This window comes from Heterodontus francisci, chromosome 47, assembly GCF_036365525.1.
Source record: "Heterodontus francisci isolate sHetFra1 chromosome 47, sHetFra1.hap1, whole genome shotgun sequence".
NCBI classification, from domain to species: Eukaryota; Metazoa; Chordata; class Chondrichthyes; order Heterodontiformes; family Heterodontidae; genus Heterodontus; species Heterodontus francisci.
Window position 1 is genome coordinate 5,851,549 of NC_090417.1, and position 23,854 is coordinate 5,875,402.

The 23,854-nt window shown below is 43.4% G+C and overlaps 1 protein-coding gene across 5 annotated transcripts in view; it reads right to left on the reverse strand.

The window, feature by feature from the left end:
* zgc:110329 (uncharacterized protein LOC550500 homolog) overlaps positions 1–23,854 on the reverse strand; it is a 331,911-nt gene that overhangs the window by 128,636 nt on the left and 179,421 nt on the right. For all 5 annotated transcript variants that reach the window (XM_068023414.1, XM_068023409.1, XM_068023413.1 and 2 more), the window contains one exon: positions 1,484–1,669. In XM_068023414.1, the coding sequence (XP_067879515.1) occupies positions 1,484–1,669 (186 nt within the window). The remainder of the gene's footprint in view (positions 1–1,483; positions 1,670–23,854) is intronic.

A 23,854-nucleotide genomic window follows, 5' to 3' on the forward strand; every position in this document is an offset into this window, starting at 1 on the left:
TGATCTGAAACATTACCTGTCCTTCTCTCTCTGCAGAAGCTGCCAGACCTGAATATTGCCAATATTTGCAGTATTTTGCTTTTATATTATTGTATTCCATCACACTCCTGACTTGTGCCTTGTGGACGATGGACAGGCTTTGAGGAGTCAGGTGAGTTACTCACCACAGAATTCCTATTCTTTGACCTGCTCTCGTAGCCACACTATTGACATGGCTACTTCTGTTCAGTTTCTGGTCAATGATAACCCCCAGGATGTTGACAGTGGGTGATTCAGTGATTGTAATGCCATTGAATGTCGAGGGAAGATGGTTAGATTTTCTCTTGTTTGAGATGGCCAATGCCTGGCACTTGTGCGGCGCGAATGTTACTTTACACTTATCAGCCCAAGCCTGGATATTGTCCAGGTCTTGCCGCATTTCTACATGGACTGCTTCAGTATCTGAGGAGTCACGAATGGTGCTGAACATTGTGCAATCATCAGCGAACATCCCCACTTCTGACCTTATGATTGAAGGAAAGTCATTGATGAAGCAGCTGAAGATAGTTGGGCCTGGGACACTACCCTGAGGAACTCCTGTAGTGATGTCCTGGAGCTCAGATGATTGACCTCCAACAACTCCAACCAGTGGAGAGTTTTTTGCCCCAATTCCCATTGACTCCAGTTTTGCTCGAGCTCCTTGATGCCATACTTGGTCAAATGCTGCCTTGATGTCAAGGGCAGTCACTCTCACCTCACCTCTTGAATTCAGCTCTTTTGTCCATGTTTGAACTAAGGCTGTAATGAGGTCAGCAGCCGAGTGGCCCTGGCGGAACCCAAACTGAGCATCACGGAGCAGGTTATTGCGAAGCAAGTGCCGCTTGATGGCACTGTCGACGACACCTTTTATCACTTTGCTGATGATCGGGAGTAGACTGATGGGGCAGTAATTGGCCAGATTGCATTTATCCTGCTTTGTGTGTCCAGGACATACCTGGGCAATTTTCCACATTGCCAAGCAGATGTTATTGTAGCTGTACTGGAACAGCTTGGCTTGGGTTGTGGCTAGTTCAGGAGGGCCCAGAACCTTTGCAGTATCCAGTACCTCCCTGCACACCCATATTAATACAATCCTGTCCTGAGGTTTGAATCTTGCTTTGTAGTGAAGGCCTTAATTCCTTGGTCTGGAATTTGGATGATACTGCACGGAGGAGTGAGATTCCTCCTCCTTGCATCAGATTAAAACCATGAGCTGCTTAAGATCACCACTTAGCCCCTCCTTCGCACTGCCTCAAACCCCAACTTTCTGATCAGTATCTTGATTCACTTCTGATTGCTCCCCTCTTGTATGAGCTACCCCAGAGCCACTGGCAGGAATTGCAAATACTCTGGGTCTTAGCCAATGAACTGCTTGGAGACACCCAGCAAAGTTGGTGCTTTATTACCTTAATCTGGAAGATTCACATCAGAAAAAAATTAGTTCAATTTCAAATAAGGAGCTCACCACTTTAAGCAGCAGTTGGTTGTCTCGGAGAGCTCCCACCATACCAGCAAAAGAAACTGCGAACATGATCACACCCAGCAGTAACAGGATGATTGCTGGAGCAACAAAGAAGCCATCCATCGTCTTGTTCTGTTGCCTCTCCACTTCTGCGTAAATGCCAACACACAAGATGAATAGTCCCAGCAGCTGCAAAAACATAAAAACAATTACAACCTCGGAAACACTTACTGGGAAAAGAATGAAAATTAATTCAGACTGGTTTAATGGGAAGATTTTCCCTGCAGGAGAAGATGTTACCCTTGAAAAAATGAACCATGGGGATGGAGTACTGCATTGTGTTAGATGCTTGCCTTGCACCACTGGAACCTGGCTTGGGAAAATAATGACAGCTGCTGAAAGCACAAGTGAATTACTCCACACTCGTCACTTTTACCAGTCTCAACTGATCCAAGCAATAGTTACAACTTATAATTCCCAGTTTAGCTCACTTGGAGTCCGGAACAAGTGGAAAAATAGGCAACTTGAAGCTGGAGTGCCTCTGGCTCTCATTATTCTTTTTGGAAGTGAGGAGTCGACAGATCAGAGAAAGGGTAAAAACACCCATGGATCAATATTACATCAGAAAACCACCGCAAATATCTTCTGCCCCATTTTGTTGCCAACATAATCACCTGCCCTGGTTAGACACTGAAATGACCTAGGCAAAGCAGAAAATTACAAGGCCTGGGAGGACTTTGTTTCAAGTGGTGTTTCGTGGCTGAGGTCTCACATCTCATCCAAAAACAGTGCTCCCTCAGCAAGCTCAGCTTTGTGATCATGTCCTGGAGTGGAACTAGAATCCAAAACCGTCTGACTCAGAAGAAATGATGAACTGCACCACGCCAACAAATGTACACCTGGCAGACCTGCTCAGTATTTACAGCATTTTCTATTTTTATTTCAGATTTCATAGTCGTAAGAGTTATACAGCACAGAAACGGGTCCTTCGGCCCATCGTGTCTGTGCTGGCCATCAAGCACCTATCTATTCTAATCCATTTTCCAGCACTTGGCCCGTAGCCTTGCATGCTATGGCATTTATAGTGCTCATCTAAATACTTCTTAAATATTGAGGGTTCCTGCCTCTACCACCCTTTCAGGCAGTGGATCCCAGATTCCAAACACCCTCTGGGTGCAATTTTTTTCCCTCAAATCCCCTCTAAACCTCCTGCCCCTTACCTTAAATCTATGCCCCCCCAGTTATTGACCCCTCCGCTAAGGGAAAAAAGTTTCTTCCTATCTAACCTATCAATGTCCCTCATAATTTTGTATACCTCAATCAGGTCCCGCCTCAGCCTTTTCAGCTCGAAAGGAAAACAACCCTAGCCTTTTCCGTCTCTCTTCGTAGCTGAAATGCTCCAGCCCAGGCAACATCCTGGTGAATCTCCTCTGCACCCTCTCCAGTGCAATCACATCCTTCCTAAAGTGTGGTGACCAGAACTGTACACAGTACTCCAGCTGTGGCCTAACTAGCGTTTTATACAGCTCCATCCTAACCTCCCTGCTCTTATATTCTCTGCCTCGGCTAATAAAGGCAAGTATCCCATATGCCTTCCTAACCACCTTATCGACCTGTGCTGCTGCCTTCAGTGATCTATGGACAAGTACACCAAGGTCCCTCTGTACTTCCTAGGGTCCTACCATCCATTGTGTATTCCCTTGCCTTGTTAGTCCTCCCAAAACGCATCATCTCACACTTCTCAGGATTAAATTCCATTTGCCACAGCTCTGCTTATCTTAACAGCCCATCTATATCATTCTGTAATCTAAGGATTTCCTCCTAACTATTTACGACACCACCGATTTCCAAGTCATCTGCGAACTTACTGATCCTACCTCTGATATGCACGTCTAAATCATTAATGTGCACTACAAACAGCAAGGGTCCTAGCATGGATCCCTGCGGTACACCACCGGTCACAGGCTTCCACTGGCAAAAATTTCCATTATTCTAGCATTAAGCATAGACTAGGCTTGTATTCTTCCGAATGTAGATTAAAGGGTGATTGAACGAAAGTGTTGGGATGATGAAAGAATGAGAGGGTAGATAGAGAACATATTTCCTCTGGTGGGGGAGTCGTGAACAACGGGGGCATAAATTGAAATTTAGAGCTAAGCCATTCAGGGGTGATGTCAGGAAGCACTTCTTCACACAAAAGGGTCGTGGAAATCTGCAAAACCTCCCCCAGAAAAAGCTGCTGAGCTCAGGGGTTAATTGAAAATTTCAAAACTGATGATTTTTGTTGCGCACGTGTGTTACAGAACAAAGGTGGGTCGATGGTGTTAAGATACAAAATCAGCCATGATGTAGACTAATGGCACAACAGGTTCGAGGGGCTGAGTGGCCTATTGCAACATCCGAGGGATGAAAAAGTTCAGGGAAATGAACTGAATCTGCACTTAACCAAATACGTGAAAGAGAGAGAGAAATGCTGATAACACTTTGCAGGCCAGGCAGTATCTGTGCCGAGAGAAAAAGAGAGCTATTCTTCAGCTTGATGACCTTTTGGCAGAACTGGAAGTTAGTTAAAACCTGCTAAATCTCTAAGAACAAAGGGGAAGGTCTGTAAATCAGCAGAGGACAGGAGGGATTTCACAACAAAAGCAACAATGGTGCAAGGCAAAAAGAATGTAACAGGATAAGTAAAGAAACAAAAAAGTGAGAGCAGATAAACTGTGAACAGTAACAGCAGACAGAAAGAGAAGCAGTAAAAATCTGGGAATGCTTAAATATTGCTAAATCTCTACCAACCTTTCATCAGAACTGCAAGAAGTTAATGTGAAAAGTTAAGTCTGGTTTCTCACTGTTGATGCTGCCTGTCCTGTGTGTTTTACAGCATTGTTTTTGAAACTCCAGATTTCCAGTTAGCCTTGGTTTTCATGCTACATGTGACAGAACACTTTCCATTTGCTCAAGGACTCCTCTATTAACTTGCACTAAAATCCTCTCAAGAAGCAGAAAAATAAACTGAACAGTATTCTTTTAATCGAGGTCTATTCAGTACAAAAGAGAAGTGCAGGGAAGGGTTCGCAACCAACTGAACACTTACCTGTTCCATTTTCACAAACATTTTTCTTGTAACACTGCACAGCAATACAAATTAAAGAAAAGGATCGACTTCACAAGTTAACAAGTCACAGGCCTGATCGTAGAATGTTCAGCACTGAAACAGGCCATTTGGCTCTCCTGGTCTGTGCCAGTGTTTATGCTCAATGTAATCTTGACAAACAGGCTTGGAGGTTTCTTTGACATAAAGACTAGGATGCTTTGGTTGAGACTGTGTTAATTGCTTGCCACAGAGCTTACTTCTCCAATTCTAACCAATCAGTGCTGACTGACAGCTCTTTGTAAATACACATCGGAGTTCTTCTTGGGCCTCCTTATCTCGAGAGACAATGGGTAAGCGCCTGGAGGTGCTCAGTGGTGTGTGGAGAAGCGCCTGGAGTGGCTATAAAGGCCAATTCTAGAGTGAAAGGCTCTTCCACAGGTGCTGCAGAAAAATTTGTTTGTCGGGGCTGTTACACAGTTGGCTCTCCCCTTGCGCTTTTGTCTCTTTTTTTCCTGCCAACTGCGAAGTTTCTTTGACTCGCCACACTTTAGCCTCGCCTTTATGGCTGCCCGCCATCTCTGGCGAACGCTGGCAACTGACTCCCACGACTTGTGATCAATGTCACAGGACTTCATGTCGCGTTTGCAGACGTCTTTAAAGCGGAGACCTGGACGGCCGGTGTGTCTGATACCAGTGGCGAGCTCGCTGTACAATGTGTCTTTGGGGATCCTGCCATCTTCCATGCGGCTCACATGGCCAAGCCATCTCATGCGCCGCTGACTCAGTAGTGTGTGTAAGCTGGGGATGTTGGCTGCCTCGAGGACTTCTGTGTTGGGGATACGGTCCTGCCACCTGAGGCCAAGTATTCTCCGGAGGCAGCGAAGATGGAATGAATTGAGACGTCGCTCTTGGCTGACATACGTTGTCCAGGCCTCGCTGCCATAGAGCAAGGTACTGAGGACACAGGCTTGATACACGTGGACCTTTGTGTTCCGTGTCAGTGCGCCATTTTCCCTCACTCTCTTGGCCAGTCTGGACATAGCAGTGGAAGCCTTTCCCATGCGCTTGTTGATTTCTGCATCTAGCGACAGGTTACTGGTGATAGTTGAGCCTAGGTAGGTGAACTCTTGAACCACTTCCAGAGCGTGGTCGCCAATATTGATGGATGGAGCATTTCTGACGTCCTGCCCCATGATGTTCGTTTTCTTGAGGCTGATGGTTAGGCCAAATTCATTACAGGCAGCCGCAGACCTGTCGATGAGACTCTGCAGGCACTCTTCAGTGAGAGATGTTAAAGCAGCATCGTCGGCAAAGAGGAGTTCCTGATGAGGACTTTCCGTACTTGGGACTTCGCTCTTAGACAGGCAAGGTTGAACAACCTGCCCCCTGATCTTGTGTGGAGGAAAATTCCTTCTTTAGAGGACTTGCGCGCATGTGAAAGCAGCAGGGAGAAGAAATTCCCAAAAAGTGTGGGTGCGAGAACACAGCCCTGTTTAACGCCACTCAGGATATGAAAGGGGTCTGATGAGGAGCCACCATGTTGAATTGTGCCTTTCATATCGTCATGGAATGAGGTGATGATATTTAGTAGCTTTGGTGGACATCCGATCTTTTCTAGTAGTCTGAAGAGACCACGTCTGCTGACGAGGTCAAAGGCTTTGGCGAGATCAATGAAAGCAATGTAGAGGGGCATCTGTTGTTCACGGCATTTCTCCTGTATCTGACGAAGGGAGAACAGCATGTCAGTAGTCGATCTCTCTGCACGAAAGCCACACTGTGCCTCAGGGTAGACGCGCTCGGCCAGCTTCTGGAGCCTGTTCAGAGCGACTCGAGCAAAGACTTTCCCCACTATGCTGAGCAGGGAGATTCCACGGTAGTTGTTGCAGTCACCGCGGTCACCTTTGCTTTTATAGAGGGTGATGATGTTGGCATCGCGCATGTCCTGGGGTACTGCTCCCTCGTCCCAGCACAGGCATAGCAATTCATGTAGTGCTGAGAGTATAGCAGGCTTGGCACTCTTGATTATTTCAGGGGCAATGCTGTCCTTCCCAGGGGCTTTTCCGCTGGCTAGAGAATCAATGGCATCACTGAGTTCTGATTTTGTTGGCTGTATGTCCAGCTCATCCATGACTGGCAGAGGCTGGGCTGCATTGAGGGCGGTCTCAGTGACGACATTCTCCCTGGAGTACAGTTCTAGGTAGTGCTCAACCCAGCGGTCCATTTGTTTGCGTTGGTCAGTGATTATGTCCCCTGATTTAATGCCATCATACATTCCTCTGATGTTTCCGGTGTTTCACATCGGAGTACAATTAACTTAACACCTAACATCTCTTCATCCTATTACCTTCAACGACAAGACATTTAACATCCATTCACAGAACAGTCTACTCAAACCTTCCACTCACGACTTCATCTCATTCCATCAGCATAACCTCCTTGTCCTTTCTTCCTCATGTGTTAGCTAGATTCCTGTTCAATGCAGCTAGGCTCTTCACCTCCTTGTGGTAGCAAGTTCCAATTTCTAACTTGTCTCTGGATGAGGAAGCTTCTGCTCAATTCTACATGGTGACTATCATATTTATGACCCTTGGTTTTGCTCTCCACCACAAGTGGAAACATCTTTTCTATATCTACCCTATCAAACCCCTTCATACTGTTCAAGACCTTCACCAGGTCACCCTTAAGCTCTTTTTCTTTTTTTTTTTTAAAAATTGAACCTGTTCAGTTCTTCCTGATACAACTCGGAGGTTATACCTGATGCCATCCTTGAATTTTTTTGCACTTTCTCCAGCATATATTTCCTAAAAGATGACAAGGAGGATATGGAGTGTTGTCCCAAATCACAGTGAGGCTCTGTTCCCTAGCATTCATGCTCTTTGTTACTACAATCTACTGATTCTACCTCTGAGCACCAGAGTTCAGAATATAGAATTGACTTGTGACTCAACTCTTGAAATCTTACTATTTAATGGAACTTCTGATCAAAGGGCAGGCCATTGAAGCAGAATATTGTGACTCCACCCAGAGTCATAGAGAAATTGGATTGAACATTTTCACAGGTAACCAACATGGCAAGATCTCAACTTCCAAACACAAAATTAACTCATCTGGTGAGAGCATATAGGATTAACTTTGAGAGAGAGTAAAATCATGCAGGACGTAAATGTAAGGTTCCTTCCCTGACTGGAGAATTAGGCTAAGGTTAGCACCTAATGTTTCTGGAAGGGAAGCCTTGGAGGGCAACTGAGAAGCCAAGTAGCTCTGGAATCCTGGTTTTCTACCATCAATGGCAGGGGCTTCACAGAAGGCCTCAGCTGCCCTCTTGATGGAAGACTCAAAAGCTAACAGGAAAATACTTAGTTTGCTGAGGAAGAATTTCCCATAAAAATTCCTACATGGATCAGCCCAATTACTGACTGCACTATCCCCACACAATTCAAACAAATACAATCATTCACCATTACGAAACACCTCTTACAAACTCATCAATATGTACAAACTGTCCTCGACAACACTGCACTTCTCCTCAACAAGGCCCATTAGCTTTTTCTGGCGTCAGATCCTTTGTTCAGATTTTACTTGGCATCCATCATGCTTATTAAGTGTCATCTGTGCGCATGGAATGCAAAGAAATTGGTCCTGAATATTTCTGAACTCATCTTAAAGCTAAGATATAAAAGCTGTTCTGTTCAAGCCAAATCTGAACAAATAAGTGCCAATCTACAGAGGTGCATCTATGCAAGTTTCATTTACACTACTTCAAGCTGGGTAACTGATCATCCACACTGAGACTTCTCTCTATTTCTCTCCCTCTGTTGCCAATTATGATATTCTCCATTATAATTGAATTTCTCATTTTTCTCCCTTCTGCTGGAGGCATGAAGTCTTGGTTGGGCATCTGTTCTATTAGCTCCTTGCAGTTCATATACCTCCTCCTGTGTGAACTTTGAAGAAAAACCATCAAACTGCAAGCACACATAATCCTAGCCTTCAACATTCACTGTCCAGTCGGGATCTTTGGAGGGCATCAGGAACAGAATAACAGTTATTTTCCCTTCCTTAGGCAGCACCTTCCAAACCCATGACCTCCACCACCTAGAAGGACAAGGGCAGCAGATGCATGGGAAGACCACCACCTGCAAGTTCCCCTCCAAGTCACACACCACCCTGACTTGGAACTATATTGCCATTCCTTCACTGTCGCTGATTCAAAATCCTGGAACTCCCTTCCTAACAGCACTGTGGGTGTACCTACCTCACATGGACTACAGAGGTTCAAGAAGGCAGCTCACCACCACCTTCTCAAGGGCAATTATGGATGGGCAATAAATGCTGACCTAGCCAGCAATACCCACATCCCATGACTGAATACTAAAAAACAGAAGTTATTTTGTGCCTGTGCCTGTTCTTTGGTAGGAGCTATTTAACTAGTCCTCTGCTCTTTCCCCATAGCTATGCTGATGCTTCCACTTCAAGTATCTATTCAATTCCTTTTTGAAAGTCACTATTGAATCTGCTTCCATCACCTTTTCAGGCAGAAAGTCACTGCCTTCATAAAGTGTCTCATATCACCTCTGGTTCTTTTCTCAGTGTAAATCTGTGTTCTCTTGTTACTGATTCTACCCCAACAGTTTCTCCTTATTTATTCGATCAAAATTGGTCATGATTTTGAATACTCCATTAAATCTCCTCTTCATCTTCTCTGCTCTCAGAAGAAGCATGCCAGTTCCTCCAGTCTATCCACAAAACTCAAGTTCCTCATCCCTGGTATTATTCTGATAAATCTCTTCTGCACTCTGTCGAAAGCCCAACATCCTTCCTGAACTGTGGTGCCTAGAATCAAACAATGGAATCAATCCAACTGAGGCCTAACTCGTGTTTTATAAAGTGTTTATCATAATTTCTTGGATTCGTATCTTAATAAAACCAAGGATCACGTGTATTTTTTTCAACTAGCCTTCTCAACTTGTCCTGTCACCTTCAAATGTTTGTGCAATCTACAGGAATACAGGTCTTTTTCCCTAACACCCCCACCCCCTTTAAGATTGTTCCCTTCAGTTCAGATTGCTTCTACTCATTCTTCCTTTCAAAATCTATCATTTCACATTTGTGTTAAATTTCATCTGCCATATGTCTGCCGAGTCTGTGAGTGTCCTCCTCAAGACTGTTCCAATCCTCGTGGTTCACTGCAATGCCATGTCCTGGCTATGATGAGCTAATTCAGGACATACCTCCAATCCACATCAGATGGTGCCTCAATCCACTGAAGTCACTGGGTAACTGTTCTGAGAAGCTTCATCTGTATTTAAAAGTGTGAAACACCAGTGAGCAGCAATGATCAAAATAGATCAGGCAACAGACTTCCTGGTTCAATACTGTCACGCAGAAATTTACTTCGAGCCATTCTCGCTCCATCATTGGCATTTCACTGTGCCAGAAACCCCAGTGTAGTAGCGTTGTAACCATGGACTGAAACCACAGTCATCTAGATTAACAAAGTGTGAAAATAGGAGGAACATCCAAACAAAACCAGGCTAGGGGTGGGACAGAATAACCCCAAAACCTGTAGAAATTTCACCATAACAAATCAAAATATTCCAGGTAGCTTCAGATGGGTCAGACAGGAATACAATCCTGGCACAGGGAAAATTCTTGAGGAACCTTGTTCCATTCAACGAAAGCAAATAGTCTTGTTTTGTGCAAATCTCCAAAACACATCCAAGCCTCACACTGTCACTGTTGGACTCAGAGGCAGGAATCCAAAAAGCCTTTCAGCTAACCTTGAAATCAAAATCTATTGAAATGCCCACGCACTTGGTGCAGCAACAAATGTTAAGAGATTGAAGGTTTGTCACGGATTTTGGATATGACATGACCATATGTTGTAAATAGTGAGGAGGAAAGCCTTAGATTACAGGATGATATAGATGGGCTGGCAAGATGGGCGGAGCAGTGGCAGATGGAATTCAATCCTGAGAAGTGTGAGGTGATGCATTTTGGGAGGACTAACAAGGCAAGGGAATATACAATGGATGGTAGGACCCTAGGCAGTACAGAAGGACCTCAGTGTACTTGTCCATAGATCACTGAAGGCAACAGTACAGGTAGATAAGGTGTGTGGAAAGCATATGGGGTACTTGACTTAATTAGCCGAGGCACAGAATATAAGAGCAGGGAGGTTGTGATGGAGCTGTATAAAATGCTAGTTAGACCACAGCTGGAGTACTGTGTACAGTTCTGGTCACCACACTATAGGAAGGATGTGATTGCACTGGAGAGGGTGCACAGGAGATTCACCAGGATGTTGCCTGGGCTGGAGCATTTCAGCTACAAAGAGAGACTGGGTCGGCTAGGGTTGTTTTCCTTTGAGCAGAGAAGACTGAGGGGGGACTTAATGGAGGTATACAAAATTATGGAGGGGCATTGATAGGTTAGATAGGAAGAAACTTTTTCCCTTAGCAGGAGGGGAGGGGGGGGGGGGGGCGTCAAGAACTAGAGGGCATAGATTTAGGCTAAGGGAAGGAGGTTTAGGGGGATTTGAGCAAAATGTTTTCACCCAAAGGGAGGTTGGAATCTGGAACGCACTGCCTGAAGAGGTGGTGGATGCAGGAATCCTCAACCTTTATAAAGTATTTAGATACGCACTTGAAGAACGCCGTAGCATACAAGGCTACGGGCCAAGGGCAGGAATATGGGATGAGAATAGTTGGGTGCTGGATGGCCGGCACAGACATGATGGGCTGAAGGGCCTGTTTCTGTGCTGTATAACTCTATGAATCTGTGATGGCTACAATGTATACTCATTGTTATTTATCCATTTCTTTCTTTGCACCTTTTGAAGAGTTAACAGTATCAATCTGGTATTTCTAATCTACTGCTACTAGTTTAACTTTAATGAATTAAATATGTTAGAGGAAAAATAGTCACACTGAGCTAACAGATTTTAATGTTGTGTAAATGCGCTTCTTCTGTGATGCCCTAAATTCATCATCTCACCATCACTATTACCAGGAGACTTTGCTTGACTGAACGTAAGAAATTGCAGCAGGAATAGGCCATACGGCAGAGTCTGCTCCACCATTCAATACGATCACGGCTGATCTGATCTGATCTTGACTTCAACTCCTCTTTCCTGCATGTTCCCCAGAACCCTTTACTCCCCTATGGTTCAAAATCTGTCGATCTCAGCCTTAAAATATATTCAAAAACTCAGCCCCACAGCTCTTACAGGTAGAGAATTCAAAAGACTCAACCGTCAGAAGAAATTCCTCGTCATTTTAGTCTTAAATGCTTTATTTTTAAACTATAGTTCTAAATTCCCCCATGAGGGGAAATAACTTTTCAACATCTGCGCTGTCAAGCCCCTCAGTCTTATACGTTTCAGTGCAATCACCTCTCAGTCTTCTAAACTCCAATGAATTTTCAATTTAAAGCTCATTTACAGCAGTGCATCTCAACTGACTGTCACTTGGGTCTTTGATATCACGTTTGGAGCATGCAGTTTCTCACTTTTCAGTGACGAACATGGAATACTCTGCTTCTCCTCTATAAAAACAATTTCGTTTATGTAGTGCCTTAACATTGTAAAGTCTCCTAAGGTGCTTCAACAGAAATGCAATTAGGAAAAAGAGAAACTAACATCGATTAAGACAGATAAAGCTTTGTGAAAGAGGAAGATTTTAAAAGGAAGATCTTAAAAAGGAGGCAAGCGGGCTGGAAAGGCTGACGATTAGGGAGGGTATTCAGAACTTATGTCCCGGGCAGCTGAAGTCATGACCGCCAATTGTTTAGAGATACAGCACTGAAACAGGCCCTTTGGCCCACCGAGTCTGTGCCGACCATCAACCACCCATCCATACTAATCCTACACTAATTCCATATTCCTACCACATCCCCACCTGTCCCTATATTTCCCTACCACCTACCTATACTAAGGTAAATTGGCCATTATAAATTGACCCATCAACCTGCAAGTCTTTGGCATGTGGGAGGAAACCGGAGCACCCGGAGGAAACCCACGCAGACACAGGGAGAACTTGCAAACTCCACACAGGCAGTACCCAGAATTGAACCCGGGTGGCTGGAGCTGTGAGGCTGCGGTGCTAACCACTGCGCCACTGTGCAGCCCTTTGTGTGGTGAAAGAAGTCAGGGATACACAAGACCAGAATTGGAGGAGTAGAGAAAGATATCAGAGGATTGTAGGATGTTACAGAAATACGGAGGAAGGAAACCAATCGTGGGATTTGAACACGGTTTGAGAATTTTTTTTTTTATTTGAAGCTTTCTTCCTGGGGATGTGTACTATATCTTTGATTCTAGAACCCTCTACTGTTAATTGACTTGGCAGGGATGTATCTCAATTGACTGTCACTTGGGTGTTAGATATCACATTTAGAGCATGCAGTTTCTTACTCTTTTCATGTGCCAGACCACAGAGGGCAAACTAGGTGCTGAGATGTCCTGACTGCAGTTCAGCCTCTTCCATTCTTTATATCAGAAATTACAGTGAACAGATTGCTTGGGGAAATGCAATTTCAATCTTCATTGCCTCTTCAGAGTGCTAACAAGATGTGTTGATACATTTGATTGTTTCTCAATATCAGTTTCTCCTTGAGGAGTTTTCTCTGGATCTGCTCTGTGCCTCTCTTGAAAGCAGATTTTTACTGTGAAAAATCCATTATTTTTGTGCACCCGCTGGGAGAAGTAGTTTTAATTGAGGACACAACGCATTCCCAACAGCATATTTGGGATTCTGCACATGAAACTGTGTCCTCTCACCAATTTATGGCTGAGCATGATTCCACTCAGCTGGCCACTCCTCATCCTTGCTGGAAGTTTTTTAAAAATAAAAATTTTTTGACTTTGTTTTGGTCTGTAATATATATTGCTTTTTCCCCCTAAACTGTTCCCATTGCCCCTCCTACCCCAGCCCATGAGAAACCTACCAGTGACATCGAAGACTTGAGAAGGTGGTTTCAATTTCACAGGACAGGACAGTTTGTGATGTTGAGAAAAAGCCATGAGGCAAAAATCAGCCCACTCCTTCCAGAGCAAATCTGAGAAATTTATCGTGAACCTAAACATTGATCCACTAAACGATGAAAGCACCAAGTCCCTTTGCAAACCTCAACAATAAATCAAGCAAAATGAATGAAAAATGTTTACATGTTCAATAACATTTGGATGGGATACATTTATCTTGGTCGATAGGTTTGAACTCTCTCCCATACAAGCCCAATGCTGTGCACCGGCTGTCCAGAACAATACACACAAACTTTCCATTCAATTGAAAGCTGTGCTTTTCCAATAGTTCTCAGATTGCACTCCATTTGAAACTACTTCATAAGAAACAGGGATCATAAAGGTGAGCTGAAATTACCTTGTCTGAAAGAAATAAAACGTGCTCGATTGGGGTGAAATAACACCAACTGCACTACAGCAAGCCAGCATCATGCACATCAACCAGTGACAAAACAAACCACCTGCTTTGTGGCTCCATAATTCACAGAATCACAGCAGATTTGTTCATCTGCTGCCATTTTATATTTGCTATCAAAATATACCCGATAGGTCCTTCATCTCCTTGAAACTTGAGCCCTTTGTGAAATGGACCGGAGCCTCTGCATCTAGATTCTAATGCAGGTCCAGACCAATGCCTCAGTTTAATGTTTCATCCGAAAGATGACACACCTCCAACCTGGAGTGCAACTTCAACCCCATAACCTTCTGACTCAGAGGCAAGAGTGCTTTCTTGAGGCCTAAACCATCAACCTCTAATGACCTGGTATCATTTCGTGACATTCACAACCTCCTTTTCATGAAGCTACTATCTTTCCAACAACTGTTGAATGTAAGGAGATGAACTTGAGATAATCCTGATCTGGATCCAGGTGAAAGCGGGACAACCTTTCACATTGAAAATTTGGCAATCTAACCTCGGTAGAACTGTATAGATGGCTGGTGTTAGAAATAGGAAGTTCTCATTGGTAGTGCCACACTCAGTAAGAAGTAACATTTATTAATAACACTTCAATGGTAGATTTACCTAAAATCCAATCATGCTGTACCTAACCTGGGTACTGATAGGAGGGGAGCAAGTAAAAAAAAAAGAGAGAAGTTGTCATTCCATCTCTAGCACATTCCAACTTCAAGCACAACTGACACAACTTGGGGTGTTCCTTTTATGTATCATTTCAACAGTGATTGTACAGGTAGCTTCACATTTTTGTTATTCATTCGGGAGATGTGGGTGTCACTGGCTAGGCCAGCATTTATTGCCCATTCCGAATTGCTCTCGAGGTGGTGGTGGTGGTGAGCTGCCTTCTTGAACCACTACAATCCTTGGAGCGTCGATATACCTACAGCGCTGTTAGGAAGGGGATTCCAGGATTTTGATCCACGTTATCCCAAACACCACTTGTGCTAAATTAATTACACACTTTGCTGTGCAAGATATTGCAATTTGTTAAAAAGGTTTATTTTAATAAGGTTCAGAAGAAAATTCTGGAGACTTTGGTAAACGTTGATGAACAAAGCTTTCCTGTCCCCTGACCTCTTGCCACCAGAGCTCAGAAGACTGTTAGTTCAGGATAACATGATGACGATGGACCAAGATGGTCATTCAGCCCATCTTAGTTCACCCATCCTGAATCACCCTAACTGTCCCCCCATTGTGGTGCAGCACAGATTTACCAGAATGACACTGGGGCTAAAAGGGTTACATTATGAAGTAGCATACACTAGGCTTGTATTCCCCAAGTATAGAAAATTAAAGGAGTGAGCTAATGAGGATGTTTAAATTAACTAAAGGATTTGATAGGGTAAAGAGAGAGAAACTATTATTTCCTCAGCTGGGTAGACCAGAACAAGGCAGGCATTATATTAAAATTAGAACTAGGCCATTAGACAGCTAGAGCTGACATCAGGAAGCATTTCTTGACAAAAACGGGTAGTGGAAATCTCAAACACTCTCCCCACCAAAGCTGTCGAGGCTGGGGAAATCAATTGAAAAATGGATGCCGGGGATTAACTGAAAGCTTCAAAAGTGTAATTAATAGATTCTTATCAGACAAGTGTATGAAACAATATAGAACCAAGGCAGGTAGCTGGAATTGAAGTACAGATCAGCCATGATGGAAATGAATTGTGGAATCAGCTTGAGGAGCTAAATGACCTCCTCTTATTTCCATGTTCTTAAATGAATGTAGCTCCGAGGCCATGTTATTCAGACTCTATTCCTGCTCTTGCCCTGGTCTCACTCCCACAGGCTGCAAAAAGACATGCATCAAAATGGTCACAGTTCCTACAGGGGGTTTGTTCAAAACTCTGTTTGTCAGGGTGGGGAGGGGGAGGCGACTTCAAAGAGGTCTGTCTATTACTATCAGCATCAGATTATCAGCAATTGAGGAAACCAGAGCCCTGTGCTCATTACTGTAGTATTGTAATGAAAGAAGTACTGCAATCTCACATGAAGCATTCAGTTCAATTAATAAATCAGGATAAATTGCACAGGACCATTAGAAGATCCTTGCTGAGATTGCAGAGAGGTTGCAATTAACTTAAAAACATCTTTAACAAAAGCATTCTTCGATTTAAAAAATAGCAAAGGCCACCCCAGTCATTAAAAGCAGTTTCAGTTAAGTGAATTGATACAAGAAAATGTGAGCAGAATTTCAAAGAAAGTCAAGTCAGCTTAGAATGAAGGTGGGGCAGGCCATGGAGCTGAAGAGAACTAACAACCCTTCAGAGGATGTGTCTGTTGGAGTCTTAGCATAAAATGATTAATACTGGCCCACATGAAAAACTGAAAATGCTGGATGTCATCAGGTCAAGGGACTGGAGTTCCAAAGGAGAACGGAAAGTTAGGACTGTTCTGCATGGAGCTGACCTCAGAGGTTTGCAAAATGATAAAACATTTTGATAGAGTAGACATTTGTTAATCAAATCAATAACCAGATTTAAAATCATCTGAAAGACATCTAGAAAAAGGGGATGGAGAAATATTTCCACTCAGTTGTCGGGATTTGGAAAAGATGGTGGGAGTGGATTCCCTAAATAATTTAAGAAGGGACTTGGACAGGTACTTGAGGATGAGGAACTTCCTGGGTTACAGACTGTGGGAATGAGCACAACTCCGGGTCAAAGAGCCAGCACAGACACAATGGGCCAAATGGCCTCTTTCTGTACTGCAGATTTTCATGATTCTATAATTCTAAGTGCACAGCAAGACTGGAAGCAACTCTAAATATTCACCTTCCAGGTACATCCCTTTGGGAATAGCTAATTTCTTCAATTGAGAGAGATGCAGATATGGAATATGGTTGGCATTTAATAGATACCATACAAGTACAGAGAACCAATGCATGGACTGTTACTTTGTCCTTGGAGAGAGTGTTCACTTTGCAGTACAGCTATTTGTGAAACAAAGTTAGAAACTGCATTTATATAGCCCTGTATTATATCCCAAACCTCTTCATAACTAATAAATTATTGTTACATCAGCAAACATGACAGACAATTTGCACAAACAGTAAATGAGATGCATGAGCAGGTCATTTGTTTTAATGATGTTGTCTACAGAGGGATTAGTGATCAGGAAACTGGGAGAATTCCCTCCCTCTTCAAGTGGCACGAAGGGTGCTATTCCCCTGAACAGGTGAAAGTCTGAAAGGATGGGACCTCTGGTATATAGCACTCCCTCAGCACAGGCATGAAGTATCAAAGTAGACTGGGGCTTGAACCAATGAACCTCGCAGAGTTAAGAGTGCTAGCTTGCAAATCAAACCAACATTTCAATACAGCTCTGGTCACAAAAACTTCATGAAGATTTTGTTGGTGTATTGCTCCAAAACAGGAATGGGAACCTCAACTGGTTTAATGCACTCTGCAGCCCAGGCAACTAAAGGCCAACTATATGGCCTCCACAGCTGCCCAGCTTTTAATTCAGCACACAGCAGGCCTTGGCAATCCAGATAGCTTGGAATCACACCACAGTGTGTTTACCCATTGAACTTAAGTGTTCAATGGAGATGGATCTTCTCAAGACTGAAGAGGAAGAATTGCTGGTCACATGAAGATTGGGAGCAGTAAAATCCTTGTAATAATCTTAAGAGTGTTCCTTTGAACAGGCACCTCAAATCAGCTCACTCATTCTGCTGAGAGATAGCGGTATTCTGGAAGGATCAGATCAAAAAGATGAAAGGCTTTTTGCACTTAGACGCAGAATCACAGCAATTATAATGAAACAGGCCATTCAGCCCAACCAGTTCGTGTTGACATTTATCTGCCACACAAGCAGGATTCGAAACCCAAGATTCCATATCACCTTGATCTATCTAACCAAATAAAATGTTGACATGGTGTCTGCTTCAATCACGAGTTTATTCCGCAGCCTCACAACCCTCCTGTGTGTAAAAAAGCTCTTCCTCGTCTCAATCTCAAAGCTCTCTTTTTTATAAAAAGGTATTACTCATCAATTGCCCAATTTCTCCAGGAAACATGGTCAATGTCACAACAGAGCTCCGATCCTCACCCAACATTTTTTTTCATTCATGGGATGTGGGTGTCGCTGGCCAGGCCAGCTTTTATTGTCTATCCCTAATTTCCCTTGAGAAGGTGATGGTGAGCTGCCTTCTTGAACTGCTGCAGTGCATGTGAGGTAGGTACACTCAGTGCTGTTAGGAAGGGAATTCCAGGATCTTGACCCAGTGACAGTGAACGTTCCAAGTCAGGATGGTGTGTGACTTGGAGGGGAACTCGCAGATGGTGGTGTTCTCATGCATCTGCTGCTTTTGTCCTTCAAGATGGAACAGGTTTGGAAGGTGCTGTCAAAGGAGCCTTGGTGAGTTGCTACAATGCATCCTGTAGATGGTACACACTGCTGCCACTGTGTGTCAGTGGTGAAGGGAGTGAATGTTTTAAGGTGGTGGTTGGGGTGCCAATTAAGCCGGTCCTGTAATCTTGCGTACACTAACTCATTCTTATGTCGAGCATCTCCTAATCCAAACTTTCACACAGCAGGACCAAATAGATGTCCAAATCCCACTGTGCAATGAAATGCAAAAAACATTTTTTCACTTATCAGAACTGCACCAAAGTAGCTGTGAGCTGGGATGTAAATCCTCAGCTAAACACAACCACAAAAAAAAAGGAACAAAAATCATAGTTTACAGCACAGAAAGAAGCCACATGGCCCATCGAGTCTGCACCAAAGAGAGAACAGAAGCAATACTGTCACACAAAACATTTGAATGTGAAATGCATACTGCTACAGTGTATACAGTAAAGTCCCACAAACAGCAATGAGATAAATAACCCAATCTGTTTATCCCTCACCAACACTGTAAAATCAATGGTCGGAGACTTCCCCTGATTTTCATCAAAATATTGACACAGGATCTTTTAGATCAACCTCACAGGGCAGAGGGGGCCTCAGTATAACGTCTCATCTATAAAGTCAGCTCCTCAAAGTGCAGTACTCCCTCAGTATTGCACTGAAGTGTTAGAGATTATGTGCTCAAATCTCTGGAGTGGGACAAACCCTGAAATGCAGAAAACATTCTTTTGATGAAAGAGAACCATACTCAAAGTCGCTGTGAACTGGGAAGCAAATACTTAGCTCTTGACCTTTGTGGTTAATTTTTAGCCAACTCAGACAGCTTCCACACAACACCCCCAGTAAACTACACAGTGAAAGAATAACCATTTTGAATCAAATGAACGCTGGAGAAAAACCACTGCTTGGGTAGAGAAATTAAGTGTAAAATACAGGTATGCTTGTGGGAGCAGCAGTTTCATGAATTAGTAGCACAGGATCTGGAGCGTGGCAGCTGGAGATATTCATGCAATAAAAAGTTGCAGAAGTAGTGGAGAAATCTCTCTTTAATTTACTGACAGACTGAATCAACCCAGCAAACTCCCACAGCTGCAGTTTCTCATTCTTCTCTAAAACAATGGTACCATCGTGCCCTCACCCCTTTCTCGCACAATTCTAGCCAGAAGACAACACTGGCCCATTCACACAGACCAGAAGCCTTTTAGTATCAGCAGGCACTGAAAAACACTCTTCTATTTAAACCTTATTCATTTCCCTGAAGCAGACGCGAATGAATCCTCTTCCCCTCCCCACAGTACACTTCTTTGTTTCTAAAAAAACATTATTAAAAAAAAAACACAGTGGACTTGGCACCTACTGAACCCACACCCCTCGATTCAACTGCTGGAACCAGTGTCAGTCAGTCATATAGATGACAGAAGGAAAGCCAAGGTTGAGCAAAGACTAATACACTCATTAAAGTTAGTCTCTCTTGTATAGTAACTCTCCCATTGAGTTTCAAATTTCTCCAAAGTTTCTGCCTCAATTGTTTTGCTTTGTCGATTATTAATCCAAAACAGTTTTATGTTCAAATGTGATGTTTCAATTATCTTATCATTTGGCTTAACTTTCTTGGTTAACTTAACTTTCTTGGTTAACTTAACTTTCTTGGTTAACTTAACTTTAACATTGGTGGATAGGATCAGGGAAAACCCTAAGGCTTTCGACAGGTATATCAGGAATAAAAGAATGACTAGAGTTAGATTAGGGCCAATCAAGGATAGTAGTGGGAAGTTGTGTGCGGAATCAGAGGAGATAGGGGAAGTGTTAAATGAATATTTTGCGTCAGTATTTACAGTAGAGAAAGAAAATGTTGTTGAGAATACTGAGATTCAGGCAACGAGGCGAGATGGGATTGAGGTTCACAAGGAGGAGGTGTTATCTATTTTCACACTTTCCAAAATTGATAAGTCCCCTGGGCCAGATGGGATTTATCCTAGGATTCTCTGGGAAGCCAGGGAGGAGATTGCAGAGCCGTTGTTGTTGATCTTTGTCGTCATTGTTGACAGGAGTAGTACCGGAAGACTGGAGGATAGCAAATGTTGTCCCCTTGTTCAAGAAGGGGAGTAGGGACAGCCCTGGTAATTATAGACCTGTGAGCCTTACTTCGGTTGTGGGTAAAATGTTGGAAAGGGTTATAAGAGATAGGATTTATAATCATCTTGAAAAGAATAAATTCATTAGAGATAGTCAGCACGGTTTTGTGAAAGGTAGGTCGTGCCTCACAAACCTTATTGAGTTTTTCAAGAAGGTGACCAAACAGGTGGATGAGGGTAAAGCTGTGTATATGGATTTCAGTAAGGCGTTTGATAAGGTTCCCCACGGTAGGCTATTGCAGAAAATACAGAAGTCTGGGGTTGAAGGTGATTTAGAGCTTTGGATCAGAAATTGGCTAGCTGAAAGAAGACAGAGGGTGGTGGTTGATGGCAAATGTTCATCCTGGAGTTTAGTTACTGGTGGTGTACCGCAAGGATCTGTTTTGGGGCCACTGCTGTTTGTCATTTTTATAAATGACCTGGGATGAGGGTGCAGAAGGGTGGGTTAGTAAATTTGCGGATGACACTAAGGTCGGTGGAGTTGTGGATAGTGTCGAAGGGTGTTGTAGGGTACAGAGGGACATAGATAGGCTGCAGATCTGGGCTGAGAGATGGCAAATGGAGTTTAATGCGGAGAAGTGTGAGGTGATTCACTTTGGAAGGAGTAACAGGAATGCAGAGTACTGGGCTAATGGGAAGATTCTTGGTAGTGTAGATGAACAGAGAGATCTTGGTGTCCAGGTGCATAAATCCCTGAAGGTTGCTACCCAGGTTAATAGGGCTGTTAAGAAGGCATATGGTGTGTTAGCTTTTATTAGTAGGGGGATTGAGTTTTGGAGCCACGAGGTCATGCTGCAGCTGTAAAAAACTCTGGTGCGGCCGCACCTGGAGTATTGTGTGCAGTTCTGGTCACCGCATTATAGGAAGGATGTGGAAGCTATGGAAAGGGTGCAGAGGAGATTTACTGAGATGTTGCCTGGTATGGAGGGAAGGTCTTACGAGGAAAGGCTGAGGGACTTGAGGTTGTTTTCGTTGGAGAGAAGGAGGAGGAGAGGTGACTTAATAGAGACATATAAGATAATCAGAGGGTTAGATAGGGTGGATAGTGAGAGTCTTTTTCCTCGGATGATGATGGCAAACACGAGGGGACATAGCTTTAAGTTGAGGGGTGATAGATATCGGACAGATGTCAGAGGTAGTTTCTTTACTCAGAGAGTAGTAAGGGCGTGGAACGCCCTGCCTGCAGCAGTAGTAGATTCGCCAACTTTAAGGGCATTTAAGTGGTCATTGGATAGACATATGGATGAAAATGGAATAGTGTAGATCAGATGGTTTCACAGGTCGGCGCAACATCGAGGGCCGAAGGGCCTGTACTGCGCTGTAATGTTGTATGTTTACAAACTGGCGAGTCAGCCAGGAGACTGAAATAGTGGTTTACTGATTCTCAAATTATACTCCACTATTGACTTGTTCAATCAGTAAGTCAGTTTGGAAATGAAAACCTTCAGAGAGTGCAGGAGTCTTGCTCTCCTACCAGTAGTCTGGAGGTTTTTTTTTGTTTGTAGGATGTGGGCATCACTGGCTAGGACAGCATTTATTGCCCATCCTTAATTGCGCCTGAGAAGCTGGTGGTGGTGAGTTGCTTTCTTGAACCACTGCAGTCCTTGGGGCATAGGTACACCCACAGTACTGTTTGGGTTAAAATGTTGAACTCCCTTCCTGACAGTGAAGAGCGATATAGTTCCAAGTCAGGATGGTGTGGGGCTTGCAGGTGGTGGCATTCCCATGCATCAGCTGCCCTTGTCCTTCTAGGTGGTACAGTTTGTTGGTTTGCAAGGTGCTGTCAAAAGGAGCCTTGGTGCATTGCTGCAGTGCATCTTGTAGATGGTACAAACTGTTGCCACTGTGTGTCGGTGGTGGAGGGAGTGAATGTTTGTCGATGGGGTGCCAATCAAGCGGGCTGCTTTGTCCTGATGGTGTTGAGCTTCTTGAGTGTTGGAGCTGCAACCATCCAGGCAAGTGGAGAGTATTCATCACATTTCTGATTTGTGCCTTGTAGATGGTGGACAGGCTTTGGGGAGACACTTGCTGTATAATTCCTAGCCTCTGAGCTGCTCTTAAATACTGTGGCTACATGTGGCTGGTCCAATTCAGTTTCTGGTCAATGGTAACCCCCAGTATGTCGAGAGCGGGGGGATTCAGCGATTGTAATGCCATTGAACATCAGGAGGATAAGGTTAGATTCTCTCTTGTTGGAGATGGTCATTGATGGGAACCAATGAAATGTCCAGGTCTTGTGGTATCTGGACACAGGCTGCTTTAGTATCTGAGGAGTTGCAAATGGCGAATATTGCGCAATCAGCGCACATCCCCAATTCAGACTTAATCAATGGCCTTGCCTCCGTCATAATCTGTGTGATAGAGAAATGGAAATGGTCTGTGATCAACTCCACTGAGATCAAGAAAGCTTTGCTTAAGAAATTGAAGGTTTGTGTGACTGACTTTGTCTCATGAGCAGTGAGAAGGGAAATTGCTGAGAGTTTCATTCAGAAAGAGTTAAGATGTTGAGGTAGTCCGGAACTGGGTTAAATCCTGTTGCAATAAAGCAGTTCAGATGCAGTCGATGGCTGATACTGCCTCAGAGGATTTTCAATAAGAAATTGTGCCGGAGAGAACAAAGTTCCTCAGCAAAGCTAATAACAGCCCTTTTAAAGCATACAAGTGTTGGAAAATAATTCTTCAAAAATCCAGATGTGTAACAAAAAGGTTAGGAGAATGAGAAAGTTAAAGATGACAGTGCAAGTTCCAATTGGTGTGCGAAAAGATATCATGTTTTCAACATTTTGAGTTTTTATTTTAAAAAGCTGCTGGACTCTGTTCGGTCTGTGAAAATGTGTGAAAGCTTGCTGCTGGGGACATGATCCTTAAAGTTGAAGGTGATGTTATCAACTGATGAGCTGTTTCTTAGAACCTGCTGCTGTTTTCAGATTTTGGTTTTCAACTGATTTGGAGTATTTCATGAGTGTTTCATTAAATTACAGAAATCTGTGGATTTGCACTTCAGACAGCCAGTAATGCAAATTCTGTCAACAGTGCCTCGGTGTGCAACTTGGGATCACCAGAAAGAAATTGGCATTTTCAGAGTTCATAACCCATTGCAGGAATGAATATTTTAAAGGTGCATAAAAGTATAAATGGTTTTTGAATGTTCTTCTCAATTTAAAATCATACCCCAAGGAATGGGAGAGTTAATGGAAAATTGGCTTTAGACATTTTAAATTAAAGATACAGGATATGGATTCATTTCAACTGAAATGAGTTTTAAATACATATGAATGTTAATAGTTTGCACAAGTTGCTTTTTTTTAAACTA